The 23,691-nt window shown below is 42.1% G+C and overlaps 2 protein-coding genes across 2 annotated transcripts in view; one reads left to right on the top strand and one right to left on the bottom strand.

Moving 5' to 3' along the window:
- The window catches only part of LOC311245189 (patatin-like phospholipase domain-containing protein 2), a 53,589-nt gene extending 40,921 nt beyond the window's left edge, over positions 1–12,668 (top strand). The window contains exons 7-10 of the mRNA XM_084335000.1: positions 520–658; positions 5,833–5,934; positions 6,666–6,767; positions 10,727–12,668. Of these exons, the coding sequence (XP_084191126.1) occupies positions 520–658; positions 5,833–5,934; positions 6,666–6,767; positions 10,727–11,099 (716 nt within the window). The 3' untranslated portion in view covers positions 11,100–12,668. The remainder of the gene's footprint in view (positions 1–519; positions 659–5,832; positions 5,935–6,665; positions 6,768–10,726) is intronic.
- A 3,765-nt stretch (positions 12,669–16,433) lies between these two features.
- On the bottom strand, positions 16,434–18,316 carry LOC311245153 (tripartite motif-containing protein 16-like). Its single transcript, XM_084334953.1, has one exon. The coding sequence runs from the start codon at positions 18,277–18,279 to the stop codon at positions 17,053–17,055; it is 1,227 nt and encodes a 408-aa protein (XP_084191079.1). The 5' UTR covers positions 18,280–18,316; the 3' UTR covers positions 16,434–17,052.
- Positions 18,317–23,691: the final 5,375 nt, after the last annotated feature.

Here is a 23,691-nt window from a genome sequence, read left to right as displayed (position 1 = left end):
ATGAAACCCATTTTTAAAAGGATTTTGAAACTAATTTAAAAGGACTTTGAAACCCTAACAACCAATGGTCACTCTGTTACTGTAATATGATTTATATAATGTCATATAGCTGAGAGCTGATGACTGGAGCGTGGCTGGTATTACATCCACAGTGCCTGTTATCACTGCTGGAGTGCCCCTGAGCAAGGCACTAAACCCCAAACTGCTCCAGAGCTGTTGCAGTGCAGGCCACCCGGTGCTGACTCATCTGGACTAATTCATATGCATAATGTTTGTGTGTATCTTGATATGCAGAAAGACAAATTCCAATATTTTGCGTGAAAGTGCCAATGACGTAGTGTTAGACTATTAGTTGGATGTTTGAGGTGTGAATCCTCTTTATAGGATGTAGTATGCTTCAATCAGGTCTATAACGTGTGTGTGTCTGTCTGTCTGTCTGTCTGTCTGTCTGTCTGTCTGTCTGTCTGTCTGTCTGTCTGTCTGTCTGTCTGTCTGTCTGTCTGTCTGTCTGTCTGTCAGTGCTGTGCGAGGCCTGCAGGGAAAGGCATGCTGGTGGGCTGCTGTCCAAGATGACGGAGTTCCTGCCGATTAAAATGGCCTCCTACCTGCTGATGCCCTGTACCCTGCCATTGGAATCGGCCTGCTTACTAATTCAGAGGTAATACCATACTAGAGAGACCATACTAGAACTAGCTCAGAGGTAATGCCATGCTAGAGTTCGCCCAGAGGTTTTTATTTAGATTTTCGTTTGTGAAGGACTATGTTACTCAACTGTATTGAAACATGCTCTGTTTACTTAAAGGAACACACCAAAATGATGGGAAATGCACGTTAGCCTATAGATCTTTTCCAGAGTCGGACAAGAAGACGTTCAGTACAAAGCTATCCGGCTGCAAGCTAGCCTAGCTTAGCACAAGTTAATGGGGTCATCCCTATGTTCCCCGGGTCCTATGTTCCCCGGGTTCTATGTTCCCCGCTTTTTTTCAAAGAAAGGGTCCTATGTTCCCCACTCCCGAAATAAAGGTTCTATGTTCCCCGGTCCCGCCGAATGGGTACAATACAGTACAGCTCAATACACACAATTGTTAAGGGGATGCAGACCAGAGAAAGACTTTCGTCTTGTTTACATCAGGGTCCCCCATTTTCAATTCATCATAACATATATGACATAACTTACATGACATACAGATAGACCGTACAACAGATTCGCACGTAGGCCTATCAAAGATAATATTGTAGCGTTCTGTCATACCGCCATTGAAGAATGAGGAGAGTTTTATGTTTCTTTTGTGTCATTTAATTCCAGACTCAACCGTTACATACAGGTCCAAAATGCTTGTTATGTCCACACAGCTGTTCTCTCGCGTGTAACCATGACAACAACATAACTTCCGGTGCCCCTCCTATATATCCCGGGGGGAAAACAACGCTATCAGGAAATGTCCGTCAGTCACTCGAGTAAGTGTTATTGATTGTACGGTGTAACACAGTTTCATATTAATGTACCGTTTCATATTAACACTTTGATTGCCCAACCCGAGTTTTCTCGGGTTTACCCCCCGCTGGTTGAATGCCCACTCACGAGAATTCTCGTATTTTTTATTTTTTATTAGCGATCTCAAATCATATTCGATCAAGCGAGCCTACCGTTGGATATTCCAGTCACCCCAGGCTCTCAGATGTGAAAAAAGCGCCCCCTATCGTCTCCCAGATGGTAAATCACCATTTTGGACTGGACTCAATGAAATTGAATGGGTTAACGGATTTCTGACTCCACATTTTACGTCTCACTGATGCAGCCGGGGTTACCAGAGTTCATTCTGGAGCCGCTGAGCCGCGCGGATCATGTGTTCTACTGTACACACGGTGGATCAATACAATTATCGATTTTTTCCGAATGGTGATCAGGAATTGGAATATACCATTTGGATACCATCTGATGTCAGGTAAGGAATATATGTTATCAGTCTTAGGATAATCAGACTAGTTTTCACGGAGATATAAGCGTTTCCACTATATGTGATATTGCTGTTTCACTGTAAAAGCCATCAGGAAATAGGAGCAGCGATTATCAGTGCGCGGCACGAGCGTGCGTGCGCACACATATACTATCGATCATCTAGCGTTTATTTGAAAACGATTCATAAATAGGCCGACAAATGACAACGTTCTGGAATATTCCAGTAAAAGACGATTATCATAGAATGGGTTGTTTTTTCCACGAAAACGAGTGATTTTCAAAATGCTATCAAATGGAAATGAAGCGATAAAAAAATTATCTGCCTTGACAATGTTGACTGGAAAATTAGTCTTTGATAAGCGACGGGCAGATTAGACACATAGCCATAATTTAAAACATAGATTAGGCGATATTAACGTTAACATTGGAGCGGATTTGGGCATTCAAGGGACTAATACGGAATTAACCTCTGGCGCTCAAAGTGTTAATGTACTTATATACAGGCATTTATATACAGGTAAGGTAAACAAAGTGGAGGAGTTCGGAGAGATATTGGCACAATGCGAGGTCAACTAATTTATTTATTACACAATACACCACATATTATCATTGTCTCTTTGCATATCGTATAACGTTTATATCTTTAGGTATATAAGGATAGGTGCGGCTAGGTGGTGCAGTGGGCAAGGCGCTCACCACATTGCATTCAGCTTTGCTGGTCGTTCATACTAATACATTTGGCAGTATTAGGGGGTGGGAAGCTGATGGGTGGGGATCAGACGTTGTGGACAGCGACGGTCGGTTGGTGCGCCTGCGCAGTAGAATCAGGAAGCGACGGGGGCGGCGTCCCTCCAGCGTCTCTACTTTCATTTCTGCAGACCCCTCTCTGATTGGTTGAACCCATTTCTGCAGACCCCTCTCTGATTGGTTGAGCAAAAGGCGGACGTAATGTTATCATATCAAGAAGATAAAAAGAAATGTACTACCAGATTCGCGTATAACGTTATTTCGCGTGACTTCGCGGTTTATTCATAACGTTATGCACATTTCACAACACAGCCAGCTGTCAGAAACTGTACGTAACATAACGTTATGTTATTTCGCGGTTTATTCATAACGTTATGCACATTTCGCGTGACAACACATAACGTTATTTCACGTGACAAGTTCAACACAGCCCAGCTGTCAGAAACTGTACATTGAGGGGGTTTGAATCACTGTTTAGTGTTTACACTCCCCACTTACTGTAACTGTACCATGACGCACTCCCAACTTACTGTAACTGTACCATGTTCTACATATAACCTCATCTCATGCACCTTGCTTGTTGTGTATCCTGTTTCTTTTTCCTCATTATTATATTCAGAGTTAATTATATTGTTTACACTGTCTTTCTTCTATTATAACCCTGCCCATTTGATGTTCCCAAATCATATTCAGAAAGTATCACAGAGACTTCTATTGACCAAGGAATTAGTTATTATTAGTAAGACACAACATTTCAATCAAACATATAATAACATGTGTTTCATCATACCAACTGATCCTGGTGTGACAATACCTAACATTTAGATGAACCCAGTTAATGCCTTAACTAGACAGTTACAATGTAACATTTAGATTAACACAGTTAATGCCTTAACTAGACAGTTACAATGTAACTTTAGATTAACACAGTTAATGCCTTAACTAGACAGTTACAATGTAACATTTAGATTAACACAGTTAATGCCTTAACTAGACAGTTACAATGTAACATTTAGATTAACACAGTTAATGCCTTAACTAGACAGTTACAATGTAACATTTAGATTAACACAGTTAATGCCTTAACTAGACAGTTACAATGTAACATTTAGATTAACACAGTTAATGCCTTAACTAGACAGTTACAATGTAACATTTAGATTAACACAGTTAATGCCTAACTAGACGAAAGCAGGAAGCCGGTCCAGCACTCTCAGATTCAAAGTTTTAATTGCAGCCTGGAACATACATGTTTCGGAACCAATGTGTAACTAGACAGTTACAATATAACATTTATATTAATTAACCCAGTTAATGCCTTAAGAGAAAGAGTCTGGTGGTCAATGTCACTTCGGATTGCTACGACACATCTCTACTGCTTGTGACAGGCTGTTTGTGACAAACTATAGCGATCAGAGAGGGGCTTCGCTCAACCAATCAGAGAGGGGTCTGCAGAAATGGGCTCAACCAATCAGAGAGGGGTCTGCAGAAATGCAGCTACGGAAAGTAGTGCAGACCCCCGACGCTGAAAGATCGCGCTGTGCAGGTGAAAAGATGTGACGGCTGCTACCTCGAGTACCGGAGGGGACACGTGCAATTGGACGATACGAAATTGGGATGGGAGAAAATAGAAAATGGGAGAAAAAGTTGATAAAAAAAACTAAAAAAAAGTATATAAGGATAGCAGCCTTAGGGGTAGTATGTGCTGTAGGCTTAGAATCAACAATTAGTTGCAATGAAACACAGTATATATAGAGCAATATGTACTGTAAAGTGCAAACAATGTGCAATGGTAAGAACAATCTACACAAGCTATGGGCTATATACACAGGATATACAGTGAGGTGCAGTGGGCTATGTAAACAGAATATAGTGCAATGGTATGCTCAGCGCAATGTACTACAGCTCTAAGCTATAATAGGGATATATGTGTCTTGTCTGTTTAAATTGTCTGTGTCAAAGCAAGACAGACGTTGCTTCCCCTCAACACACAGTACATTTCACTCAAACTGAGTCAAATGTATACTCAGTTTGAGTAAAATATACTCTGCGAAATTGACTGTGCATACACGGCTGGATAATTTCTCATCGATTCTCTTATTTTTGTAGAAATAATTGTAAATAAACAATAAATACTGTGTTCTGTTTAGTACGTTCCATACCTTTGTGAGTGCTTTTTTTCCCCACGCAATGCAGATATCATTATTGTTTATTGTTTAAAAGGATCCCCATTAGCTGCCACCTAAGTGGCGAGCTATAGTCTTCCTGGGGTCCACACAGAAAGACAACACAAAACATAACAATACATGAGATATGACAATCACAATTGATTGATTGATTGATTGCAGCCGGATTGCTTTCTACTGAACTCGCAGAGAGGAAATTGGTATCTTATCTTTTTGACTGACTCTGGAGAAGATGGTAAGCGCATTTCCCATTATGTTGGCACGTTCCTTTAACCTATACTTTGTTTCATTTAGGCGGTCATGGCATTCCCTATAGACATACAGCTAAACAGACATATAGTGTTAATTTGTTGAGGTATTGCTGTAATTTAGCCTAACCCAGATGTGGTGTGATGTAGGGCTGACCCCTATTAGTCGAATAGTTGACTAATCGGTCGAAAGGAGCCGTAGTCGACTGCCAACCTCTCAGTCGAATACAAAAAAAATAAAAAATTATAATTTTCTCTTTTTTTTGTATTCTTTTTTTTTATCATTCTTTCCAAAAGAAAAGAGGCCTAGAAGCGTGGCTAACGCTAATGGCACGCATACCAGAGGCTAACTGCCTAAGAAAACAGGCACAGAGGCACTGAAAGAGGATTTCACCCATCTAATGAACACAACACACTAGACTAGACAAATATCAAGATGTATCCATCAGACCAATTGCATGCTTTTGCAGAGGACAAGAAGCCTTCAGTCGACTCCTTCAGTCATTAAGCACCCCCACAGCCCAAATGGAATGATAAAAAAAAAAAAAATAATAAATAAATAAAAAATATTATACTTTTATTTTATTTTATTTTTTCGGCAAATTTCGTCCAATCATAGTCGACTATCCAAATCCTTAGTCGGGGACAGCCCTAGTGTGATGTTATGATGACATATGATGATGCCCTCTAGACTGGTGGACTGGATCCCTGGTGCGTCGGGGGACATGCGCTGGCTGTATCGCATGGCAGGAGACATCTACAAACAAGCCTGGAAGGGCAAGGAGCCTGAGCGGTATGTGACCCGCAATGCTATTGCAGTTTTACTAAAGAATTCAAAATTGAAATCGGAAACCCTTATTTGCCAAATGGAATGAATGTACAGGAGTTTGCCTTGCTGACGGCAGTACAAAAGACACACTGTATTAACAATGTACAAGGTTCCAATCCACGGTACGACCTAGAGTGTACCTTGTCAATCAGGCTAGATTGTCCATGAAAAGGCAGAGGGACACACTGGCTCAACTGGACAGGTTTGAGGGAGGCACCAGTGAAACCATCCCATTAAACCAACTGCCCGAACTGTACCTGCCCATTGAACAACTTCAAGAATAAAAACGTTTTTATCAAGCCCTTATTTGGCACATAGCCAGCCATACACTACAAATAATTCTATTGAGAGACTGCCATCTAATGCATGCTATTGCTATCTTGGTGCCAGGTGATGTAGGTACTTGTGAAACCAAGATCAGCCAAAAGCAGATAGCAATAGCATGCATTTTACCATTAGATGGCAGTCTCTCAATGGATTTTATTTGTGGCATTTAGTTTGCAGTCAGATCTTACATTTACATTACATTTAGTCATTTAACTGGTGCTTTCATCCTAAGCGACTTATAAGTTGTTTACAACAAGTCAGCAGGAATGGCACACCTCTGGCAGCTAAGGATAAGTATTAATCTAGCAGTGCCGACAAGTGTGTCTTTTAGTGGATCTTACAGATCTATACTATTGTTCCATTTCCAGTGAGCCTCCGCTGCGGAGATGTGCGAGCCTCCCCTCTGGGCTCGAGCATCCGGGAGGGGGGCTCATCTACAAACAAGCCTGGAAGGGCAAGGAGCCTGAGAGGTATGTGAACCGCAATGCTATTGCAGTTTTACTAAAGAATTCAACATTGAAATCGGAAACCCTTATTTGCCAAATGGAATGAATGTACAGGAGTTTGCCTTGCTGACGGCAGTACAAAAGACACACTGTATTAGGGCGGCTACGTGGTGCAGTGGGCAAGGCGCTCACCTCGAATGCTGTAGACGCTGGGTTCGATCCCAGTGCTCCACATTGCCTTCAGTTCAGCTGGTCGTCCGTACTAATACACATTGGCAGTATTAGGGGGGAGTGTATGCTTTTACCAACCCAGTTGTGTTTCCGGGTTCCTCTGATTGGCCACTGACCTATGCTATTACGCCCCCCTTTACACTCTCGCTGAGACTCGCTGTGAAGCACCAGCGGGGCGAGGCGGTGGTTTCTCCCCGGCTCCATGCGCCGCGCTACCGCCGGCATGAGGTCCAGCTCCAGCAGCAGCGGCCGTCTTCCGCCTGCGGTATCCTCCCTCCAGGCCCCCGAGGCGGCTCGTTCTTGTTATTATCCCCCATTGTTCAGGTCGACATGGTCGCACAAACACGTAGGTCTGTTGTTGTGTGTCTTCGGTTCGGCTACTGTACATGGAGTAGTGTGGGGGAGAAGAAGAGGAATATTTTTAAATAGCAAGAATTAATGAGACCCCCCGCCTCTCTCTCCATACAGTACCAGCAGCTGCAGGTCTGACGAGCACAGAGTTGCCAGTCGATAATTCTTGCTATTTAAAAATATTCCTCTACTTCTCCCCCACTACTCCATGTACAGTAGTCGAACCGAAGACACACAACAACAGACCTACGTGTTTGTGCGACCATGTCGACCTGAACAATGGGGGATAATAATAAGAACGAGCCGCCTCGGGGGCCTGGAGGGAGGATACCGCAGGCGAAAGACGGCCGCTGCTGCTGGAGCTGGACCGAGTCATGAGACAAGCCGGCAGCAGCGCGGCGCACGGAGCTGGGGAGAAACCACCGCCTTGCCCCGCTGGTGCTTCACAGCGAGTCTCAGGCGAGAGTGTAAAGGGGGGCATAATAGCATAGGTCAGTGGCCAATCAGAGGAACCCGGAAACACAACTGGGTTGGTAAAAGCATACACGCATTAGGGGGTGGGAAACTGATGGGTGGGGATCGGGCGTTGTGGACAGCGACTCCTACAGGTCGGTTGGTGCGCCTGCGCAGTAGAATCAGGAGGCGATGGGGGCGGCGCCCCTCCAAAGCGCAGACCCCTGACGCTGAAAGATCGCGCCGCGCAGGTGAAAAGATGCGACTGCTGCTACCTCGGGTATCGGAGGGGACTCGTGCTATGTATGGCTTAGTCCACATTGCAGCCGGCTTGTGGGAGGCAAGAAACAGCGTTCGAGACAGGGGATGGTTGAATTGGACGATACGAAATTGGGATGTGTACCTTGTCAATCAGGCTAGATTGTCCATGAAAAGGCAGAGGGACACACTGGCTCAACTGGACAGGTTTGAGGGAGGCACCACCAGTGAAACCATGTTAAGTAAAGTATTGATGTATGTTTGCATGTAACTGCACTATACTTGTCCACGGCGAGAGGGCGCTGTCGGCAGGATGAGACGCGGTCTAATGACTGACGTCAAGTAATTAATATAAGGGGATGTTCCCCCCCCCCCTTTCTCTCTCTCTGTACTCTAGCTCTCACGGAGAGCAGGTCATGTGGTGCATATGTGAAATAAACCATGCCGGTTAGGCTAAAGATGAATACCATGTCATGGTGAAGTTATTGCTGCTAATGTGACTCTGACAACAAACCATCCCATTAAACAACTACCCGAACTGTACCTGCCCATTGAACAACTTCAAGAATAAAGACATTTATCAAGCCCTTATTTGGCACATACACTACAAATAATTCTATTGAGAGACTGCCATCTAATGCATGCTATTGCTATCTTGGTGCCAGGTGATGTAGGTACTTGTGAAACCAAGATCAGCCAAACGCAGATAGCAATAGCGTGCATTTTACCATTAGATGGCAGTCTCTCAATGGATTTTATTTGTGGCATTTAGTTGCAGTCAGTATTTAGAGAGTTGATCTTACATTTACATTACATTTAGTCATTTAGCTGGCGCTTTCATCCAAAGCGACTTAAAAGTTGTATACAACAGGGCGCCAGGGTGGCGAACCACGTATAGCTCTGGTGAATGCTCTGTTCTGGTCCTGTTAGACTGATTGATTGAAAAAGATTGATTGATTGATTGATTGAAAACTTTATTAACAGATTGCAGAATGGGTACAGTGACGTCACAGGCCCGGATTGATTGATTGATTGATTGATTGATTGAAAACTTTATTAACAGATTTCAGAATGGGTACAGTGACGTCACAGGCCCGGATTGATTGATTGATTGATTGAAAACTTTATTAACAGATTGCAGAATGGGTATAGAGGTGTGATAGGTGTGATAGGTGTGATAGGTGTGAGGGGTGTGATAGGTGTGAGAGGTGTGATAGGTGTGATAGGTGGGATCGGTGTGATAGGTGTGATAGGTGTGAGAGGTGGGATAGGTGTGAGGTGTGATAGGTGTGAGAGGTGTGATAGGTGTGATAGGTGTGATAGGCGTGATAGGTGTGATAGGTGGGATCGGTGTGATAGGTGTGAGAGGTGTGATAGGTGTGATAGGTGTGATAGGTGTGATAGATATCACACCTATCACACCTCTCACACCTATCACACCTCTCACACCTCTCACACCTATCACACCTCTATACCCATTCTGCAATCTGTTAATAAAGTTTTCAATCAATCAATCAATCCGGGCCTGTGACGTCACTGTACCCATTCTGCAATCTGTTAATAAAGTTTTCAATCAATCAATCAAGCAATCCGGGCCTGTGACGTCACTGTACCCATTCTGCAATCTGTTAATAAAGTTTTCAATCAATCAATCAATCCGGGCCTGTGACGTCACTGTACCCATTCTGCAATCTGTTAATAAAGTTTTCAATCAATCAATCAAACAATCAATCAATCGGTCACTGTACCCATTCTACAATCTGTTAATAAAGTTTTCAATCAATCAATCAGGGCCTGTGGCGGTCACGTGTACCCATTCTGCAATCTGTTAATAAAGTTTTCAATCAATCAATCCCGCAGTGCAACGTGACCCAAATCAGCCAATGCCCGCAGTGCAACACTCCAATTCAGCCATTGGGTGGGATGGTCACGTGATCCAAATCAGCCAATGGAAGCGAGCGGGACCTCAGCCTGCGGGACCCCAGCCTGCTGGTGCTGTGGTTCTGCAGCTGGATGCATCTCGGTGATCGAGCCTTCGAGGTGACAGCACCAAGGCTCTGGAACGCTCTCTCCCCCTGGACCTGCGAACTGCCCCCTCTGAAAACTCTTTTAAAAAAACAACTAAAAACACATTTGTTCAGACAGGCCTTTGGTCATACATAGGCACTTTTTCTTTTTCTTGTCCTCACTGTTCCTATAGTTTTGTTTTAATTAGTGACTCATGATTTTATCCAAATTCTTTTATTCTACTTTTTCTATCTGGTTTCACTGTTTTTTTAACTACTGTCTGTTGTTGTTGTCATTTATTTCTGATTTTGTTTTATTGTGTTTTTTATATTAAGCTGTAGTGTAAAGCACCCTGTGCATTCGTGCTGTGAAGGGTGCTATATAAATAAAAGTCATTCATTCATAGCGCTGCAGTGCAACACGGCCACCTGGACCCGGCGACCTTTGCCGAATGTCTTCCCCCGTCTATCTCCCATTCTTCCTCTCTCTCTCTCTACCGGACTGCTCGGTAGCAAAAAATAAACCAATAATAAAAAATAAAAAAAATAAAAAATTGTGTGTACAACAAGTCAGCAGGAATGGCACACCTCTGGCAGCTAAGGATAATAAGTATTAGTCTAGCAGTGCCGACAAGTGTGTCTTTTAGTGGATCTTACAGATCTATACTATTGTTCCGTTTCCAGCGAGCCTCCGCTGCGGAGATGTGCGAGCCTCCCCTCTGGGCTCGAGCGGACGGGAGAGGAGGATCCAAACCTCCAACCTTTGACCCCTGCAGCCACCTCCATCGACAATTTCCACTGGGATGTGCACAGCGGCTCGGTTGTCATGACTCCGCCCTCTACACCTACTACCCCTAAGCCAGAGCCATGGCTCTGCCCTAAGCCAGAGTCAGAGTGTGACGCCGCCAAGGCCGACGGTGGGGGCTGGGGCCACCTGGGCAGGGCCGTGGGCTGGATACGAAACACCATATCTGAGCAAAGCTCGAGCCCGGGGCCCTCGGACGACCCAGCCGACGACGGTTCTTTGTTCAAGGACGGTGATGTGTTCTGTCAATAATTGGTCAAATAAAAAGCATGTTTTGAATTTGCAGTGTTTTGCCATCACTGGGCTGTGTCATGAAATCTTTTGCCATGTACTATATAAGAATCAGCAGTCTGTTTTTTGTATGTTGCCATATCAAAAACATATTTGTATGAAGCTATCTGCTTAATTAATTAATTTGATCAAGGGACTAAGATGCCATCTGCCTTCCAGATCTCCAATCGGTTTCTGTCTCAATCAAATGAGATTTCATGTCTCTTTTGGTCAGATGAACATTGTTCCTCCATCCTGCATCATCTTACTCCCCTTCCCCACTAGACTGATAAGGGACCTGAACAAATGCACACATGTTATGACACTGTATGATAATAATAAGGACTTAGAAATATCTGATGAGTATCTAATCTTTATTTATTTTTTTATTCTATTTCTTTTTGGGCTTTCTGTATTTTTCACCCATCCCAATTTAGTCGTTATGCCAATTCCCTTCCTGGTCGTTGCACGCATTGCCCCACTGTCGGCCTGGGGAGGGTGTAGAATGACCACATGCCTCCTCCGATACATGTGGAGTCGCTTCTTTTCACCTGACAAGGGAGGAGTTTCACTGGGGGAACGTAACGCTACTAATGTAACGGAGGTCCGTGAGTATATATCCACAGTCACGATGGACTTCATGTGTTGTGAAGTGACTGTGGCACGTAGCGGTACTGCAAGTAAACTCACTCCCCTTAAAAGGCATCCAGACCCATTACTTAGAAGTGAATTCACCTCTTGGTATATGCCTCCTCCAGGGGTGTAAAGTACTTGAGTAATTGTACTTCGTTACAATACTTAAGTACTGTTTTGGGAGATTTGTACTTTACTCTAGTATTATTAGGTTTGTATACTTTGTACTTTTACTCCATTACATTTCAGAGAAAAAAAACATACTTTTTACTCCTTACATTTAAAATGCAGACCTACAAAGTACAAATCTCACAGGTCCAACCATTTTAATTAGTATATTTAAATTGTTTATCTGGCCGAACTAACGTTAACGTTATTAATCCTGTGACCGTAGGTAAACAGCCAATCAAATCCCCATCAATGGAAAATGAACCCGCCCATACCCATGTTGATTGGTCCTTGTGCAACACTAGAAAGCGGGGATCTTTGATTAAACACCTGCTATCAGAAGAATAGACAGTCAGATCTGCATTATGCTGTGGTTAATATTGTGATATTATTCAGGGTACTGTAGTAGAAAATGTATAGTTTCTATACCATAAGATCATAATTACATAATTACTATTGATCTACAAATCAGTGATATCAGCTTCCCTTCGAGCTCTGTAACATATTAACATTAACAGACCTCTGTGGGAAAGGTTGTGTTTATCTTCATCAAACAATATTCAAGGTAGAATGTTTACAAAAGCAGGACATGATGACATAACCCAGAACATTAAAGGCCCAACGACCTTTGTCGATGATGTAAGATCATATGATTTGAGGGAGGACACTCCAGAATACTGTTTACTCCAGTATTCTATCTTTAATATTGTGATATTATTCAGGGTACTCCAGTATGCTGTGGTTAATATTGTGATATTATTCAGGATACACCATTCTGTTTTTAATATTGTGATATTATTCATGCTGTGATGTGAATGCCGTCCATGTTAGTTTACCTTCAATGGAGAAGTGCATTAAATAATTGTAATGCAAAAAAAGTGTCCTCTGTTCTTTCATTTCAGCATTGTCTATCTCATTGTGGGCAGAGTGTATGCTTGGTTTCATTCCAACCTTGCCTAAACACCAGCTGATGATTTCACTAATTGGCTCACCTCTTCAACTAACTCACCTGGTGCAATGTATAATTAAAATGAAAACTTGGCCCACGATGGAATGAGTTTGAGACCCCTGGTCTATCCCTTTAAAAAGAAAAATGTACTTTTACTTTTTAGTACTTAAGTACATTTAAAAGTAGGACTTTTTTACTTTTACTCAAGTGTGTTTTTAGCCAGATACTTTGACTTTTACTTGAGTCATATTTTGAGACGGTACCCATACTTTCACTTAAGTATAATTTCTGGGTACTTTTTACACCCCTGGCCTCCTCCGATACATGTGGAGTCGCTTCTTTTCACCTGACAAGCGAGGAGTTTCACTGGGGGAACGTAACGCTACTAATGACTGACCAAGCCGGAGGAACCACCACTGACAGCTGGATTAGTTCCCAGAGTCTCTGCGGTGGTAGGCGAGTGCTTAGTCCACTGTGCTACAGTACCCAGCCGCACCCTTCGGGTATCTAATCTTGTGATGAGAACTTGGAATGATTGATAATAGGATAATATACAGCTGCAATTTCGTAATAAAAATGGGTTCTATGGGTATGCAGCTCTTTGCATGTAGTATAAATGTGTGTATATAAGTCTATTTGAATATGTCTGCATACTGGGGTTCCTAAACAGTCTTGGAATTGCATAGGTTGGATAAGACTGGAAAACTGAGACAATTGTATGCATGTGTGATATTTGAGACATTTCTTTGAAACTTGACCTCACTATACAATTAGCTATTTGTGACCTTTAGGATAATCATAGCCTCATGACACTTTACAACCGCAAACTAGAGACCTACAGTAGGGCATTCAGGGAATGTATGGGTTTGATGCTCCTCAAGCTCTTGGTGTCTTAATGTGTGTGTGGGGGGGGGGGGGGGGGGTTGACAATTTTTGATCAATTCTCAACTGGTAAAGAAATAACTAAGATTTTACACCAAATACAGTATGTGTAACAAAATCAACCCCCAAATTACTGCAAGAACTTATGAGACATAATTGAATATGCATGGGAATGGCCACCATACACTTCCATCATAATAATTCAGAAGTATTATAAACATAAAGTTTGGAAATTTGTGGTTGGTAGATTATTTCTGTTGTAACAATGCTTCTTGGCAATACATTTTATATCGTTGGAAAGCCTGTTTATTTACCTTATAAATGGTGCCCCATTTGTAAGGAACATGCATTTGTGGGATGAGCAGCACAGCGGAGTATGTGGGTTACTCCCTTGAAAAATGTGAAAAATCTTATTCAAACAGCTTATTCTGCAGTTGTTATTGACTCTTGTTTGGTGGATTGGATGATTGAAGTCTATCAGTAACAAGGAAAAAAAACGAGACATATTGCCAATTTTACAATTTATTAATTTAATAAACAGTCAGAAGCCTCAGTAGCGTGTGGAAGAACCATGCACAGCCACAACAGTACAGTGTGTGGGACCAGTTCCTCTCTGCACTTGTAGGGAGCTTTAGGTCCTTCGTAGACGTGTTCCTTGGGGAGGTTTGGAAGGAAGCCCCGCTATAGGGCCCTGTCCGGAAAAGCCACTCAAGTGCCCGTTGAGGGGTTTGGAGGGAAATGCGGAAGCCCCGGGCTAAACCCCGGTCCTGACAAACCATGAGTCTCTCAGGGACTCTGGGTGCCTTGTGGTGTGGGGTGGAGGTTGGTTCTTTCAGCAACCACTGTGTGGCACCCAGCCTTGGTGGCGCCAGGTGCAGCACATCAGAATTAGAATCTGAATACAATTTGTACTTGAATTTGACAGTAATTTGACTTGACATATCAGCATGATATGACATAAAGGGAACAAAACAAATCAAAAACACATCTCACATGTTCCATCTTGGGTTCCTTTTTACTCAGCGGACTTGTGCAATAATTAAGGGGGAGAAGCCAGACAAAAATCAGTTCTTTACCTCCTTGATCCTGACAAATGTAGCTACTTTTTATTCACCCCTCCCTCTCTCTCGCTCACTCTCTTCCATAAATGGTCAAATAAATGGTAAATGGTGCATTTATATAGCACTTTTATCTATAGCACTTTACAATTTGTTCCTCATATTTTACCCATTCACTCACACACTGACGGCAGAGGCAACCATGCAAGGTGCCAACCTGCTCATTGGCAGCAATTAGGGGTTAAGTGTCTTGTTCAAGGACACATCGACACGCTGCCTGGGAGGAACGGGAATCGAACCAGGAACCTCTGGATTAACAAACGACTGCTCTACCTCCTGAACCACCATTCACCATAAAGATAGTGAAGCAGCAAGAGGGGTGATAAGAGGACAGCATCACAGAGCCAGTGACTGAGTTGATACCACTTCTGATCCTGTCAAGGCCAAGAGGGAAAAGGAGCCAAGGAGGGCACTCAACGTTTGGCCTAAATGTTGTCAGATGTAGTGGCAGAATGTAGGGGTATATAATTTTACAGAATGTAGGTGTATAATTTCACAGAATGTAGGGGTATATCATTTTACAGAATGTAGGGGTATATCATTTTACAGAATGTAGGGGTATATCATTTTACAGAATGTAGGGGTATATAATTTCACAGAATGTAGGGGTATATTGTTTTAGAGAATGTAGGGGTATATCGTTTTAGAGAATGTAGGGGTATATCATTTTAAAGAATGTAGGGGTATATAATTTTACAGAATGTTGTGGTATATCATTTTAGAGAATGTAGGGGGACAGTATATACTTTTTTTATTTTATTTTTGAACTTTCCCTCCGTTCTCAAAATTCTAATCAGGCAAATCCTGACTACTATAATGTCTTTAGTTGAGGGCAGCCTGTACTGTACCTCCGACACTGATCTGAAAGCAGTTTATATTCCACTAGACATGGGCAAGAGAAAGCAAATCAAACAATGTTGGCATTTTTGTAATGAACAGGTGGCTGATATACAGCTACGTTGATGCTCTTCGCTGTGCCTCTCACCAATGCATTGCTCACGGTCATATAAAAATGTTATTTCCCAAATAACTAGCATGAATTTTGAAGACTTATATATATATATAGATATAATTATGTTATTGCTTACCTCACTGCATGTGGATGTCTAATTAATTGATAACTAAATACAGCATTACTTCAAATCTGTAAATAAATGTATAAACAACCTAATTAATTTATTAATATAATCCCACCTTTTCCAACATTTTGATTCAACCTAGATGGTTTCACTGGAATTATGTTGCTAGGGAACAGTTTGGCCCCAAATGTATTTCCTGTCAACTATTGCATTAGGGTCCTTATAGAACGTTATTGTTGTCACTCTGAAACTGTCTATATTCTGTATTAATTTATGTATCAGAGGTCAAATAAAGCCTCTAGTAAATTGAGAGTGAAGTAGGCTGTACAGTAACATAATCAGTTGCTATGCATTTATAAACACTGACTGTAGTGAAATCCTGAACAGCAATTAGCCACTTGCTGGGTGTGGGGCGCTTCAATGAGTAGATGTCCAGGCGGTATTCACTGTTGAGTTTAATGAATCTTTAATGAAGATTTCAGTCAGTTTACAACAAAGTTACTCAGTTGAATAATCCTTACAAATTAATAAATGTATATTGCAAATGAAACCTATGCAGTGATATGATGGCTGGCCTGGCTTTCTCGTGTGCAAGCTGTTGAGACCTGTTGCACCTGTACCCTTATAGATTCCACCTACCACATTAATCTACACTGCTCAGTGGTAAACTTGATATAGGCTACAAATTATAAAACAGACATAATACACAGACATCATTATAAAAATACATAATTAATGGCTCCTACAATGAGACTTTTGATCTCACCCGATTACAATTCAGATCATGACGAGATGCAAGCCTTTTGTATACTGGTAATTTCTAAATAAAATAAAAAAAACTTTATTTGATCCTCTTTCATGAAAAAAAGGGTGCACATCATTTACTAACCCTTAACAACTAACTCCATAATCAACATTTACTAACCCTTAACAACTCCCTAATCCTTCAAATATATAATATATTCTAATAGGGAAATCACAAAAAAAAGTTTAATTTACTTTCCTAGATAATTAGCTAGATTCTGACTTAGAAATAAATGTATTAAAAAATATATATGTGACAAATTCCAGAATCACCAGAGAAAAGTCCCAATTTAACTTCAGTCCTACTTAAGTTCACACAGCTCAACAATACGTCCGACAAAGTAAAACCTGAGTCCAGCATAGAGAGGCTGAGTGAACGTGGTGTGGACTGTGTGGAGGAGGGTCATCGTGTCAGAGACGCCATAGAAGGACAGAGTACCTGCACTGTGATCCAGGTACACTCCTATTCTGGAGAAACAGGGCCCTGATACTTTAGTTTCAATGTTATTGTGTATGAATCTGTAATCACTTTGCTTGATCTTCTCTAAAACCCAGGATTTGGGATTATATCCTAATTTGCAATCGTTTGTATTCCCTGTTCTGCTGATGTCTTTATATGAGACTGCTACAGAAACCTGTGGATAATTACTCTCCACTTCCCAGTAACAGCGTCCAGTCAGACCCTCTCTACCCATAATCTGACAGCAGTCGGTGAATCTTTCTGGGTGATTAGGATATGACTGTTCTGCCAACTTACATGTTATTTTTCTGTTCCCCTCAGACAAATACAGGTGTCTGTGTGCTGTGTTTGGGTCCAGTGTGATCTGACAGGAATATTGTAAGAAGTCAGCTCTGGTCTTGGGCTCCGGTGACAATACTTTCTGCTGACTCATGCCAAGCTCTTTCTGTCTCTCAGTCCTCTCTGCTGCAGCTGAGACTGTGTCATGGCCTTTGTGCTCATCCATGGAACACAAATAACAGATGCACTGCTGATCGGTACGACAGAAAACCTTCGTGGCTTCATGGTGATGAGAGCAGATGTTCTCCTGAAGCTGTGTGGAGGCTTTGACCAGCTCGTGTTTCTTTAATGGAGCTACAGTATAATGAGGCTGGAGGTGAGTTTCACAGAAAGAGGTCAGACATACCAGGCAGGACTTGACTGCTTTCTGCTTCCTCCCCGTGCAGAAATCACAGGCCACATCTCCAGGTCCAGCATAACAGTGATCCGTAGGAGCAGCTTGGAGTCCTGTCTTCTTTAGTTGTTCTATCACTTCCGCCAGCATGTTGTTTTTCTTCAGAACAGGCCTCGGGATAAAGGTCATTCTACACTGAGGACAGCTATAGATTCCTTGATCATCCCGATCCCAGCAGTCTGTAATACAGCCCATACAGTAGCTGTGTCCACAGGGAATAGCCACTGGCTCCTTCAGTAGATCCAGACAGATAGAACAGCAGAACTGCTCCTGGTCCAACTGAACTCCATGCTGTGCCATTTTCTTATTCTTCTTCTTTTTGAGGTGCTGCGCCATTTTACTTTCACTCAGACAGAGTAAACTTACTGACACTCGAGTTAGTTTCGTTTCCTCAGAACAAGAGCCTCATGTGGAAGGGGGGGGGGGTGCTTCCTGGTTACAGTTGTGTTCAGAGGAGGAGTGGCTTTAAAGAGGCAGTGTCTAGTTTGCTGGGATTCATAGATTAGAAGACATTTTCCCATTTGCTCGTCATCATACCTCTCTATTGTCATCAGTCTACCTCCAATTATTTTTTATAGGAAGTTCCAGCAAAGCCCCAAGAAACACGTCTCAAGATACGCATAACTAGACTAGACATAATACAATATGCAGCATCATGTACTGTAGATGAGCACAAAGGCCATGATACAGTCTCAGCTGCAGCAGAGAGGACTGAGAGACAGAAAGAGCTTGGTATGAGTCAGCAGAAAGTCCAGCAGAGAGTCGAGACTAGAGAAGGAACTCAAAGAGCTCAAACAGGCTGTTGATTAACTATGAATTGAAAATGGGGGACCCTGATGTAAACGGGATCATCCCTATGTTCCCTGGGTCCTATGTTCCCCGATTGATTGATTAATTGATTGAAATTTGTATTAATTTGTATTATTTTATTAATTATTAATGTCCGCCTTGTTTCGAACTGGTTAAGCTTAGGCCCTCTTTCGAAGTTGGTTAAGGTTAGAGTTTGGAATCAGGGCTGGTGGTCTAAAATGTTCAATCAATCAATCAATCGGGGAACATAGGACCCGGGGAACATAGACATGCTCCCATGTAAACAAGACAAACGTCTTTCTCTGGTCTGCATCCCCTTAACAATTGTGTGTATTGAGCCGTACTGTATTGTACCCATTCTGCAATCTGTTAAATAAAGTTTTCATTCATTCATTCAAGAGAGACAGAGAGAGATTGGACCACACACACGCACACACACGCACACACACACACACACCTCGGCTGGAGGATTTGAAAGACTTCGGAGAGAAAGGGGTAATTTTATACTGTATTCCACCAGCGGCTTGTTTTTTCACCCCCAGCCTTTGTCAAGACTCTTTTAGCTTTCTGTTGATCTCTTCGAAAACACAATGCAAACTTGCAATAATTAGTTAGGACGAGTTTTGACTTAACCCTCAGAATCCGTGGCGGTTCGTTATAAGAGCTTTACATACATACATACAAAGCTCAATAGTGCTGGGCGGCTAAGTGGCGCAGTGGGCAAGGCGCTCGCCACTGACGCAGGAGATGCTGGGTTCAAGCCCAGCTCTCGCCGTTGCTTCCGGCTTGGCTGGTCGTTCATACTAATACAATTGGCAGTATTAGGGGGTGGGTAAGCCGGTGGGTGGGGATCGGACGTTGTGGACAGCGACTCCTACAGGTCGGTTGGTGCGCCTGTACAGCAGAATCAGGAAGTATCGGGGGCAGCGTGAGCCTCCCACGCGTTACTCCTCGCCACTGAGAGATCACGCTGTGCAGGTGAAAAGATGCGACGGCTGCCTCCTTGTGTACCGGAGGGGACACGTGATGCAAGGCTTGGTCCACATTGCAGCCGACCAGTGGGAGGCATGGTCTAACAACGTTCGAGACAGGGGAGGGTAGAATTGGATAATACGAAATTGGGATGGGAGAAAAATAGAAAATGGGGAGAAAAAGTAGCTAAAAAAAAAAAAAAAAAAGCTCAATAGTGCTTCGTTATAGAGCTTCACATACATACATACAAAGCTCAATAGTGCTTCGTTATAGAGCTTCACATACATACATACAAAGCTCAATAGTGCTTCGTTATAGAGCTTCACATACATACATACAAAGCTCAATAGTGCTTCGTTATAGAGCTTCACATACATACATACAAAGCTCAATAGTGCTTGGCGGAGATCTGCACTCCACTGAGTGCATTCTTCTAGTTATTATACACAAAACAAGACAAACACAATACTAATAGTATTGTAATAATAATAATAACAAGACAGTGCATTCTTCTAGTTGTTACTTTTCTGAAGTTCAAATCCCCCCCCCCCCAAATGTAGTGTAGTGTAATATACTGTAATGTAGTTGTAGTCCCTCCCGTAGTGCAACTTAAATTCAAATATCACTGGCATTTCTACCACAGATCTCCTCAGAGTAGAATACCTCTCCTCCTGTTTGGTGGCTGTGGTAGAGACCCGACCCGACCACCACTGCTTGTTGTGAGCTGGAGGACGAGGTGAGTGCAGCTGAAGAGACTGGATCATCCCCCCAGAACGCACTGCAGTCGACAGGGTCTTCCTGCTGAACATCACCGGTGGCTGGGTCCACGTGTCATAGAAAACCCAGTCAGCATTAAAAGGGGTATGGAATGAGATTCAACAAGATGGTTGTGTTGTTTTATTGGAGGGTGTGCCAAGTTTGGAGTTAAAGGTGCTATAGATAACGTTCAGCCCCTAGATGTCGCACTAGAGCACAGCATGTAATTTATCCAATCAGGTGCATTCCACATGGGAAAATATAGGGAGGGGAGACATGCATGTAACATGTAAACAACAACATTCATTTTGGATCCGCACATTTTTTTTAAATGGTAAATTCATTAACCTATACTTTTATTCCACAACCTACACCTATACTTTCTTTTAATGGTTACTCTACATTAAATAATTATGAATTAAAAAGCACCTTTAATTATTTAACAAAATCTAACTAGAGGTTTTAAAACTCAGATCAATGAGTTTTAAAACATACTTTTATAGAGACAAAGAAATGTAATTTCATTACAGATACATCGCAATGGAGTCATGCCTCCAAGATGCATCCTTTTTATACCACACAATGTGTAAAAGTACACTTACTGTATATATTCTTTATATTCTTGACACAGATAGTGTGTATAAATGTCTGTATAAAGATGTAGGCTGTAGGAAGATGTATCTTTTATATTAGTATTCCCATGACGTGCCATACAATATAGCACAATGCCACAGCTCATTGGCCACGATTGTCATTTAATGATAATCACCTGCTATTTGATTACAATCACCTGTTGATTGTGACCAAGATATCGGCAATTGAATACTATGAATAACTTTGTCTATATAGTGGATGCTAGGGATGGAGAGGTCCATTACATCACAGAGGTCAACGTTTGATTAGTTTTTCCAATGTGTGTCTTCCTGACTTAAACTATACAATTGGGGACACATATCTCCCCAACCAAATGATTTATTTCCCTTTTCCAATGGGGGACAAAAAACACAGGCTCCCCTCAATTGGAAAATTTGGATTTTAGGGTTAGGGGGGGGATTCATTTCAAGTCAATGCAGTGCCACCAATGTTGGCCTAAATAAACATCTGTGTATGTGTGTCAGTGGCAGTGCTGTGTGACTGAGGCCTGCAGGGAAAGGCATGCTGGTGGCAGTCTGCTGTTCCAGGTGACACAATGGCCTCCTACCTGTTGATCCCCTGTATTCTGCCAGTGGAGCTCACATTGATTTGCTACTAGCAAAAAGGTAAGACCCAGGATGGATCACACAGCCAAAAGGCATCCTAACACACACACACTACAAACAATTTTTAAGGGGATGCAGACCAGAGAAAGACTTTCGTCTTGTTTACATCAGGGTCCCCCATTTTCAATTCATCATAAAATGAATGAAACATGAAACAAATTGAAAGTCTTTAAAAGGTTAAGAATCTAAATGAATAAGTTCTATCTCTCTTGGTTGTGCGGCCTATCTCTTAGCTTGCTAGCTCTCTTCTCATGGTCCGCTCCCCCCCCTCCAAATAGGAGGGGGCTCTGCTCTTCTTCTGTGTGTCTGTCTGTTCTGGTAGCGAGAAACTAATAAGCGATCTACCACTGTCTGTCATTTATTTTCTACCCGTCTCTCTCTCTCTCTCGATGTTTCTATTAAGGAATGTGGCCTTGGTGCTGCATCTGTCTTAGCCAGGCCGCTGTTCAACTCGGTCTAGTTATCGGCTAGCTCTGTCTAATACAGATTCGGTCTAAAAGACTAATATAAACACCACTTTGCCAGAATTAAAAGGTGTTTACCTACGTACTTTACATATTTTGTATTTTTGTTATAACCATAATGAAAACCAGTTATATCTTTCACACCACAGAAATAAGGGCTGATCTGTAGCTGCATGTTATATGGAAAGAATGAATAGGGTCCATTTCCCCCTCTATTGTTAACATTTGATCTGTAAGGTAACAGCACAGATTACGAATCAGTCAACTGAAATTGGGACTATTCTACATCATTTAGGTTGCAGTGTGTCTGAGGGTGTTTGACCAAAGCATTGTATTCAATCAAATGTTTCTATTTTACTGTAGGCCCAAGTATTGATTCATGGGGAATAGTTGTATGGAATAATCTACAGATGCTAAACAGATTCTGCTCAAAGTGTAAAGGAACATGTGGGGGAAATAATTGAAAGTACTTTCCTGAGCTAATAAAAAATGAATAAGTGTTATAGAATGACAACACAAAAAACATTTATGAAGACTTACTACAGGGTATCTGCAGGTTTAGCCCAGTCAGATTTAAGGCTTTTTAAGACTTTTTAATGCCACTCAGAATTAAATTTAATACCAATTTCACAATAACAAAATGGCAAAAATCATGCAACGACACCAATTAGTTTAAGTTTAGGGACACGTTGGTCCAAAGATGTTTATTAAAAAATTACTTTGAAACTTAAAAATCTTGAACTCAAAGGAGTAACTGGATTGGATGAATTTCAACAAAGGGGTGACCAAACATAAATAGCAAATATAGCTATACAAAATATACCAGGGGCCAAGCAGCAAGTGCAACAGCCACATTTCCGTCAGAACACATACTACCATAGGACTGATACCTGTAAGAACACATGATTATCACCATAGGACTGATACCTGTCAGAACACATAACTATTACCACCCTCCCCAGGGTATCAAAAAAGTCAACCAACAAACTAGATTCTTGTGCCGGATCTCCTCTCTGGTAAACAAGAATACCCTGAAGACTCTAACAGGAGCACTCATTCAAGGGTACTACGACTATGCTTGCACCTCATGGTACCAAAGCACCTCAAAGGCCCTAAAAACAAGATTACAAACATCACAAAACAAACTGGTCAGACTACTGCTTAACCTCACTCCTAAAACCCACTTTACCCCTGCCCACATTCAAAACCGCTCTTAAAGAGCACCTACGGGAGGCTGCAATTAGAAACTGGGCACCGTAAATGTCCAACGCCCCCCCCCCCCCCCTAATGTACAGTCTCCTCCCCATCATATGTATATATTTTCTGTTAGGATCTCTGGGTAACAGTACTGTATATTTGCATATGTCACAAATGTAACAGTACAGTTACTATGAATTGAAAATGGGGGACCCTGATGTAAACAAGACGAAAGTCTCTCTGGTCTGCATCCCCTTAACAATTGTGTGTATTGATCTGTTATCTGTTAA

The sequence above is a fragment of the Notolepis coatsorum genome, assembly GCF_963971535.1.
Source record: "Notolepis coatsorum genome assembly, chromosome: 18".
In the NCBI taxonomy this organism is placed as follows: domain Eukaryota; kingdom Metazoa; phylum Chordata; class Actinopteri; order Aulopiformes; family Paralepididae; genus Notolepis; species Notolepis coatsorum.
Note: the sequence above shows the minus strand (reverse complement) of the source record. Positions and strands in the feature narration are given on the sequence as shown.